The 8,894-nt window shown below is 67.7% G+C and overlaps 1 protein-coding gene across 1 annotated transcript; it reads right to left on the bottom strand.

Annotated features, from left to right (window-relative positions):
- Positions 1-3,408: 3,408 nt before the first annotated feature.
- USHBP1 (USH1 protein network component harmonin binding protein 1) lies at positions 3,409-8,292 on the bottom strand. The gene is made up of 14 exons (XM_040589564.1): positions 7,470-8,292; positions 7,288-7,388; positions 6,958-7,085; positions 6,664-6,885; positions 6,454-6,564; positions 6,212-6,333; positions 5,962-6,102; positions 5,807-5,889; positions 5,326-5,461; positions 5,001-5,238; positions 4,621-4,812; positions 4,443-4,534; positions 4,225-4,347; positions 3,409-3,660 (listed from the first exon to the last, which is right to left on the bottom strand). Exons 1-14 carry the CDS (start codon positions 7,709-7,711, stop codon positions 3,489-3,491), a joined length of 2,103 nt encoding a protein of 700 aa, XP_040445498.1. The 5' UTR covers positions 7,712-8,292; the 3' UTR covers positions 3,409-3,488.
- Between the last annotated feature and the right edge of the window lie 602 nt (positions 8,293-8,894).

The following is an 8,894-nucleotide window of genomic DNA, read 5'->3' as shown; positions in this document are numbered from 1 at the left end:
TCGGCTGGGCTCTTCAGCGCCGCATTCCTGAGGGTAGATCCTGCCGGCAGGCGGGCGGGCATGTGTGTGCCTGCTGTGGGCGGCGAGGGCAGGCTGAGCTGCGCCAGAGCCAGCGGGGGGGCCAAGGGGCCCTCGTGGCCAGGGGGGTCCCGACCCTCCCGCAGTGGCCACGGTTGCGCATGACCTTGCAGGGCCGAACCGCGGCCGCACCGCCGCAGGCGAAGGACAAAGGGAGGCCGGGGCCGGCCATGCCACGGCTCTGCGGCTCCCTGGGCAGGGCTGTCCCCAGCCCCTGCACCCCACAGCTGCCCCATGGCACGGCCCTGCGCCCCACGGCTGCACCCATCACGTGCCGCTGCAGCAAACACGCCTCCACGCGTGTGCACGGGGCACACAGCCCCGTGCGTGGGAGTGCACACACGTGTGCAAACAGCGGTGGGGGTCACCGCAGGCACACGGGCTCTCTCTCCCCCATGTGCCCCCGACGGCCATCCCATGGAGAAGGGGTTTTGCCCCCCACCCCATGCAGAGGAGGTTTAGCCCCCCCAATGCCACGGTTTTGCCCCCAGCCCCACAGAGAGGCTGAGGGAGCCCTGACCCCGCTGCCCCTGGCCCCCCTTGCCCCCGGCCCCCCTCTCTGCTGGAGATTGCCGCTCCCTGCCCTGCATTCCCGGGATATCAGATCCCACGCCCCTGGCCCCCACCCAGACATGGCTGGACGCTCCCTCACCGGAGGGGGGACATGAATCACACACCCTCCCTGCTCCCATGGCTCCCAGCTTCACCCGCTGCCTTCACTCCCATGTCCCCCCCGGCACAGGCTGGCCCCCGCCGGGACACTGTTGCGCAGCCGGCCCGGGATCCACTCTGCCAGGGAACAGGGTGCAGTCCTACACCAGGCCCTGTCACCCAAGGGTGCTGGGGGGGGTGTTGCTGCAGCCTTTTGGCTTCCCAGCAGCTCGCACTGCTCCACAGAGGGGAAACTGAGGCAGGGATCAGGCCATCATGAACTGGCATGTGGAGCCCTCCCTGGGGAGCTGCAGGTTTCTGGGTGCATGTGGTGAGCAGTGGGCAAAGCAGGGGGGTTCCACTGCCCATAGCCACCACACTGCGCCGTGCCGTGCTGCACCACGGCAGGCTGTGCCATGTTACACTGCGCTGCACTGTGCCATGCTGAGCCACTGCACCATGCCATGCTTTGCCGTGCTGCATCGTGCCACGCTGTGCCATACTGCACTGTACCGTGCCATGCTGCACCATGCCAGGCTGTGCCATGCTACGCTGTGCCACACTGTGCTGCGCTGCACTGTGCCATGCTGAGCCACTGCACCATGCCATGCTGTGCCGTGCTGCACCGTGCCACACTGTGCCATACTGCACTGCACCGTGCCATGCTGCACCATGCCAGGCTGTGCCATGCTACGCTGTGCCACACTGTGCTGTGGTGCACTGTGCCACGCTGCACTGTGCCATGCTGAGCCACTGCACCGTGCCACGCTGTGCCATGCTGCACTGTGCCATACTGCACTGTGCCATGCTGTGCCATGCTGCACCGCACCATGCCATGCTGTGCAGTACTGCATTGTGCCATGCTGTGCTGTGCTGCACCATGCCATGCTGTGCCACACCATGCCATGCAATGCCATGCCATGCCATGCCATGCTGCTCTGTGCTGTGCTGAGCTACACTGTGCCATGCTGTGTTGTGCCGTGTTGTGTCATGTGATGCCAGCAGCCTGGTGGGCAGCACGGTGCTGGGGAGCTCACAGCACTCCCTGCCCTTGGCAGAGTCTCAGGTTGTGCCATGGCAGGGAGCGCGACTGGGCCCGGCACAGTGATGCGAACTGGGAGCCAAGGCCACCTGAGCCACTGGGGACAGTGGGGGTGCTGCAGCCTGGGGCACCCCACTCCTGCCGGTGCCCCTAGGGGGGACCTGCTCTGGCCCTGGGGTCAGCAAGACTCAGCGGGGGGGACCCCTTCAGTCGGGGTGGGGGTGGCAGCAGGTCCCGCCTGCCCTCCCCCTCCTGCCGGCACCCAGGGTCGAAGCCGCCCCGGCTGCCCTGGCCCTTTCATGCGGCCCCGGCTGCCCTGGCCCTTTCATGCGGCTCTCGGTGGAGCCTGACCCTGCACAAAGCCCCCAGGAGCCCATTTGAATCTGAAAAGGGGTCTGAGCTCAGAGCCCTGACCTTCAACCTGCGGGTCAGCCTCTCCACACCACTGCCACCGGCCCCCGCAGCCCCCGCAGCCCCTGCCACCCCCCCTTCCCAAGCCAGGCTGGACCGAGCTGAGCCATGGTCCGCGCCACGGTCCGAGCCACGGCCCGCAGCGGAGCCGGGCAGAGCGGCTGCAAGGAGGGCCAGGGCTTGGGAGCAGGCAGCACCAGCAGCCTCCCCCCTCCACAGCTCCAGTATCTGGGTGCAGGAACCTGCCCCTCCGTGCTGGGCATGCAGCAGCAACTGCTGCTCCACGGCACTGCTGCGCCTGTTCGGTGCTGGGGCGGCTCCCCAGGGTCCTGGGAAGTTGTCCTTTGATCCAGTCCTGCTGCCTCTGGGGACATGGAGCTGCCCCCCTTTCAGTGGGCTCCTGACTGGCGAGGAGGTGGCGGGGAAAGAGGGCAAGGGCAGCTGGAGGGGGTGAGCTGCATCCCTGCGCTGCATCCCCACATCATTGCATCCCTGCATCGTTTCATCCCTGCATCCCCACATCATTGCATCCCTGCTCTACACCCCTGCACCCCTGCATCCCTGCCCTGCAGCTCTGCAGCCCTCTCTCTGCCCTCTCCATCACCACAGCTCTGAATATTGATCTACTGAGCCTTGAACTCTGCTGCAGGATCTCTCCAGGGAGATGCGGGCCTCATTTTAGCCTATATATAGCTCCGTGCCTCAGTTTCCCTCCCACACTGCAGCTGGCTGAGCCCTGGGCTGCCACACAGCCCTATGCAGCCTCCCACCGGAGACCCACACTCAGCCCAGCTCCCACCACCCAAACGTCCCATCGTGCTGGGGTTCAGACTGCCGGATTTAGCCCCCTGCTCCTGGCGGCAGCCCCCCTGGCACAGCCCTGCTGCTGCCCCCCCGCCCCCCCCCCCCCGCCCCCCCCCCCCCGCCCCCCCCCCCCCCCCCCCCCCCGCGCGGCGCGGATGTCCCCGGCGGGGGTCACTGCTTCTCTTCCCTCCTGAATATGCATGGGCCCCTCCGCCACGGCCACCACCATCACCTTTGATCCCACGTCAGGGATAACGAAATGGCTTCATCTGCACTGGGAGATAGTGGGGGTGGCGGGGAAGGGACGGCCTTTGTTCCTGGCCCCGATGGGATAAGCCAAGCCGGGGGGTCTGTCTGCTTGAGCCCCCCGCCCCGGGCCCACAGCCCCCCAAACCTGAACCCCAGTGCATCTGGCTGCGCCGTGAGCATCACTGGTTTATTCTCCCTGAGGATACAGCAAGCGCTTTCCAGCACGGGGGGTCTTGGGGGTGATGGGGGGTCCTCAGATGCATGTCTCGCTGCTGGCCTTCCCCTGCTGCAGGGTCTGCAGCCTGCGGGCCAGCGCCTGTGCCCGCCGGGCGTGCTGCCTGCGCAGGGCACCTGCCTGCACCTCCAGGCGCCGCAGCTGGGCCGCCTGCTTCCGCCGGGCACCACGGTATGCTAGGGCCAGCGCGCTGTGGGGACCACGCTCAGCACCCCGGCACAGCGCAGGGCACCCAGGGCACCTGGGGCACCCAGCGGACCCAGGGCATCTGGGGCACCCAGGGCACTTGGGGCACGCAGGGCACCCAGGACGCCCAGGGCACCCAGGGACTGTGCGGGAAGGGGGAGTGGGGGCTTGGGGTGTGCAGGAGGGGACAGTACAGCAGGGTGTGCAAGATGGGGTCACGTTTTTGGGGTGTGCAAGAAGGGGTGGCACTTTTGGGGCATGCAAGATAGGGCAGCACATCAGGGATGTGCAAGATGGGACAGCATTTTTGGGGTGTGCAAGGAGGGACTGTGTTTTTGGGTGTGCAGGGAGAAGGGACCGGTTTTGGAGCATGGAGGTAGGGACCACACATTGGGGGGGTGCAAGAAGGGATCGTGCTTTTGGGGTGCGCCGGAAGGGATGGTGCATCTGGGGCAAGCAGGGGTGGGTGTGCAGCCGGGGCATGCATGAAGGACTGCGTTTTCGGGGCATGCGGGGAGACGTTGCACCCAACACCTGCCCAGCAGAGAAGTGGGTGCCTCCTGCCCACCTGTGAGCATGGAAGAAGTCTGCAGTGACAGTGACGCACTGTGCCTGCTGCGCACGGCTGACGGCGCTGCTCTGCTCCAGGGACAGCACCAGGGCCTGCGCCCGGGCACGCAGCTCTTGCGCCCTGGGGACACCCGCATGGCAGCCAGCCCGGCATGCTGCCCCGCAGCCGCATGGCTACCCGGCGTGATGCCATGGCACGCTGGGGAGGTCTCTTACCGAGCCAGGGTGCGGAGCAACTCTTCCCCCATCTTCTCCCGGTCCAGAGGGTGCTGGGGAGCCGCGGCTCCCACCCAGTTGGTTTGGGCATCCTGCAAAGGTTGGGTGTGGGTCCCATCCCTGTGGAGATGCCTGACCCTGGGGAGGGTCCCCATGGGGAGGTGGGAGCAATCCTTACCTCCTCGCTGCTGCTGGAGCTGCTGGGGGGGCTGGGGGGGCGACCGGAGGCCCCATCCCGCTCCCATTCCAGGTGCTGGAGCACCAGGCGCAGTGCAGCCTCCCGTGGCCCCTGCCCAGTCGCCACCACCTCCAGGCCCCGCTTCTCCCTCTCCACCAGCTGCAGCTGTGTCTTCAGGTCAGCCATGGCCTCCTGGCAGGGCAGTGGCATCACCAGCAGGGCAGGGGAAACTGAGGCACAGCCCCATTCCCTAGCTCCACTCCGTCCTGCCATGCATCAGCCCCCACCCTTCTCCCAGCTGCTCTGCTCAAAGCCTGGACCCGGCGGGGAGCTGGGGAAGAACCCAGTCACCCAGTTTCCCCCAGCTCCCCACATCCCACCTTGAGCATTGCCAAGTCCCGCAGCAGCTCCGCTTTCTCCAGCCGCCTCCAGCCGGGCAGGAGATCCCTGGCATCCTGCAGCACCTGCTCAGCCCGGGCTCGGGCGTCTTCACTGCTGTGGGTGCTGGTGGGTGCCGGGGTGTTGTGCAGGGATGCCTCCACAGCCGCCTGCTCCGTGCGCAGCCGGCGGATGTGCTCCCGCAGGGCCCCCTCCTCCATCCCATGGGGTGCTGGGATGCTGTGGGGAAGGGCAGGTGGCTGGGGTGGGGGCAATGCCACCCCCGGGCACAGCTCAGCCCTGGCCCGGTATTGTGCCTCCCGGTACCTCTGCAGCCCGGGGAAGCCGCTGTCCCTGCTCTCCTCCTGGTTCTCCGGCTCCCCACGGCCTGGGGACTGTGGCCCCTCTGTCGGCATGGGGCTGGACCCCCATTCATGCCCGGGGCTCTGCTCCCCCACGGCTCCTAGGCACAGGGCAGGCAGCGTTCAGGCAGGTGCCCCTCACCAGTGCATGCCCACAGGGGCTGTGCTGGGGACTGGGGTGCCCCAGCATCCTTCCTACACCCCCTGATACCCACTTTGCATCTGCCATCACCCCCCAGCACCTTCCTTGCATCCCCTCAGTATCTCCCCTCATCCTCCCTGCATCCCCCCAACATGATACCCCACCAGTATCCCTCATGCACCCCTCCTACATCCCCTCTGCATCCCCTGATATCCCCCAGCACCTCTTGCACACCCCCCAGCATCCTCCCCATAAACTCCCCAGCCTCCCCCCTGCCCCCACAGCCCCCTGGGCTGGCACTCACCACCATGGGCACCATCCTCCTCCCGGCCCAGCTTTGCCCGCATCAGGTCAAGGAGGGCAGCATAGGCCCCCCCACAGCGCTCACTGCAGGGAGAGGGGCTCAGCATGGCACTGCAGGCTGTCCCCCCCCCTCCCCGTCCCTGTCCCCGTGCCCACCTGCAGCGCAGGGCCAGGCGCAGGGCTGTGCTGCGGGACTCGTGCTGGCCCAGCACCATGCTGAGCCGCTCAGCATCGCTCTTGCAGTCTTGCAACGCGGCCGCCAGCTGCCGGTTCACCTCCTGCAGCCTCCCCAGGCACCTGGGCAATGCCGGTGCCCGCCGTTAACTGTGCAGCCGGGGCCCAGGGCTGTGCCTCAGTTTCCCCACCGGTGAGGGCTCAGCAGCCCCTGGGGCCCGGGGGGACTCACCCCTGTAGCTGCTGCACCTGCTCCTCCTGCTCCTGGCTGGCACCCTCCGAGGGCTGGGGGGAGAGGGGGCCGTGGGGCTGGGCGCCGTGGGGCTGAGCGCCATTGCTGCACTGGGACAAGTCCTGCAGAGGGGACAGGCAGAGCCCAGCACTGGGGCAGGCAGAGCCCTGTGCCAGGGCAGGATGCCACCCACCAAGCTCCCCCTGTGCTGCGGCTGAAGCCCACCCTGGAGCTGCACTCACCTGGGGCAGCTGAGGGTCCCCCTGCCCTGGGGGGCTGCTGAGCCTGGGGGTGTCACTGCCAGAGCCCCCCGGCTCCTCCAACCTGGACAGAGCATCCCGCAGGTCCCGGACCTGCGCCAAGCACAAGGGTGAGCCCTGGGGGCTGCTCCAGTGGCACCCCAGGGGTGACCAAGGGCAGTGCCCCCCCCCCGCCATACCCCCAGCACCCACCTTCCCCTGCAGCCGGTCGCGCTCCCCCTGCAGCACCCGCAGTGATGCCATGGCCTGGCTCAGCTCCTCATCCCGACGCCCCAGGGCTGCCTGCAGCGCCGTGTTCCTCGCTGCTGCCACTGCCATCTCCTCCACCAGCAGCCCCTCACCCGCTCCCACCGCTGGGCATCGGCGTGTCACCCTCCCGGCCCAGCCTGGTGGCTGGTCCAGCTCCTCCAGGCTCTGGGGACACAGGGCTGGTCAGCTGGTGCCCATCCCCTTGGCGTCTGGGCTGACCATACCGGTGGGGCTCACCTTGGCCACTCGCGCCCACTCCTCACCCAGTACAGGCTGCGCTGGTGCCCGCCGGTGCCGGGAGAAGACGGTGCGCTCCAGCGAGCTGACAGTGTGCTGCAGGTCTGCGAAGAGGTCGGGGCCGTGGGCTGGGGGGGGGGAGCACAGCCGGGGTCAGGTCAGTGGTACAGCATGGCACAGCATGGCACAGCATGGCATGGCACAGCATCACATGGTATGGCATGCAGCATGGCATGGGCATGGCACGGCACAGGCGTGGCATGGCACGGCATGCAGCATGGCATGGCATGGCATGGCACAGCATGGCGTGGCATAGCACGGTACACCCACCTTCCAGACCGGTGGCAGCGCCGAGTGTGCCATTGAGGCCCTGGGGCTGTGGGCTGGCAGCGGGGAGGCTGGCAGTGCCCTCCCAGCCTTCCTCATCCTCCCTGCGGGGCGGTGAAGGCCAGAGATGGCGGGGGCCAGGCAGTGACACCCCCCGGTGCCCCACAGCTGCCGTGTCCCTGTACCTGCCCGTGCGGCGCTGCAGCTGCTCAGCCCGCTGGTGCAGCCGGGCCACCGTGGCCAGCAGCCTGGCGATGTGCTCCTCATAATGCAGGATGCCCTCAGTGTCCCCTGCCATGTCCTCATCGTCATCTTCATCCTCATCATCCTCATCTTCATCCTCGACTTTCTCCTCCTCCTCCTCAGCCGGTGGGGGCTGCGGACACTGTGTCTGCCCATCCCAGCCCTGGCCGGCACCCGGGGACATAGGGGCTGACACCCGGTGGGATTTGCCGGGATGGGGGTGGGTTTTTGGCCACCAGCCCACTGGCCACAGCGCCTCACCCCAGCGCCCGGTGCCTGGACTGGGCAGGACCCGGCACCGCTGCCCCACTGAGCCCCACCGCGCCCCACCACACCTCACCGCGCCCTACCGCGCCAGGGATGCCCATAGTCAGGGGATGCCCGTGGTGGGGCGTGAGGAGACCCCCCATGTGGGACCAACGCCTGGCAGCACCCATCCCATGGGACACCCCACTTGCCTTCTCCATCCCGTCCTGTGGCGGCTGTTGCCCGCACCGGGGGGCTCACCCCACTCCCACACCGGGTGTCCCCACGTTGTGGCTGCGTCACTGGCCCCTGCCTGGCCTTGGGCCTGGTTCCTGCCGAGATTTCCTCTTCCTCGGCAGCCCCGGTGCGGCCTCTTGCACTTAACCATTGCGCTGCCCCGTGCTGGGGGGGACAGAGCCACCTCGGGGGGCTATGCCCCCCAAAACCCTCCCTCCCTGCTCTGCCCCACGGCACCTCAGCCCGACACTGGACCCTCGCCATGTGCCTGGGCTCCCTCGCACCCAGGTGGGAGGATGCACCCAGCTTTGCACCCTTGAGCATCTCTTGGAGGTTGGGGGGGGGGGGCAGAACATTTGGGGGACTCATGAGCATTTTGGGTGCTAAGAGGCATTGCATGGGGTGCTGTGGGGTGCAGCGTCGGGGGGGAGCCAGCCCCGCGGTGCTGTGGGCAGTGCATGGGTGTTTAGGTGCGGGAGGGTGGTTTTTGGGGTGCAGAGGGGTGCTGCAGGGTGCAGGAGGGGCAGCGTGGGGGTGCTGGAGGGTCCTGCCTGGGTGTTCAGAGCGCTGGGACAGAGCGTGGGTAGCTGGGGTGCAGGGGGGTGTGCGCGGGTGCAGCAGGGTGTGCAAGGGTGTTTGGGGTGCAGGGGGCAGTTCATAGGTGCAGGGGTCTGTGTGTATTTGGGGTGCAGGGGGTGGTGCTCAGGGTGCATGGGTGCGGGGGTGTGCGTGGATGTTTGGGGTGCAGGGGTGTGCATGGATGCGGGGGTGTGCGTGGATATTTGGGGTGCAGGGGTGTGCATGGGTGTGGGGGTGTGCGTGGATATTTGGGGTGCAGGGGTGTGCATGGGTGCGGGGGTGTGCGTGAATATTTGGGGTGGGGG

This window comes from Falco naumanni, chromosome 4 (genome assembly GCF_017639655.2).
Source record: "Falco naumanni isolate bFalNau1 chromosome 4, bFalNau1.pat, whole genome shotgun sequence".
NCBI lineage: Eukaryota > Metazoa > Chordata > Aves > Falconiformes > Falconidae > Falco > Falco naumanni.
The sequence above is the reverse complement of the archived record's forward strand: the minus strand, read 5'-3'. Positions and strand labels throughout refer to the sequence as shown.

Coding starts and splice junctions, on each gene's coding strand:
- USHBP1 (XM_040589564.1), bottom strand. CDS start 7,711: ATGTCCCCGGGTGCCGGCCAGGGCTGGGATGGGCAGACACAGTGTCCG. Junction 7,389..7,469: donor CTGCAGCGCCGCACGGGCAG/GTACAGGGACAC, acceptor ACCGCCCCGCAG/GGAGGATGAGGAAGGCTGGG. Junction 7,086..7,287: donor CGCTGCCACCGGTCTGGAAG/GTGGGTGTACCG, acceptor CCCCCCCCCCAG/CCCACGGCCCCGACCTCTTC.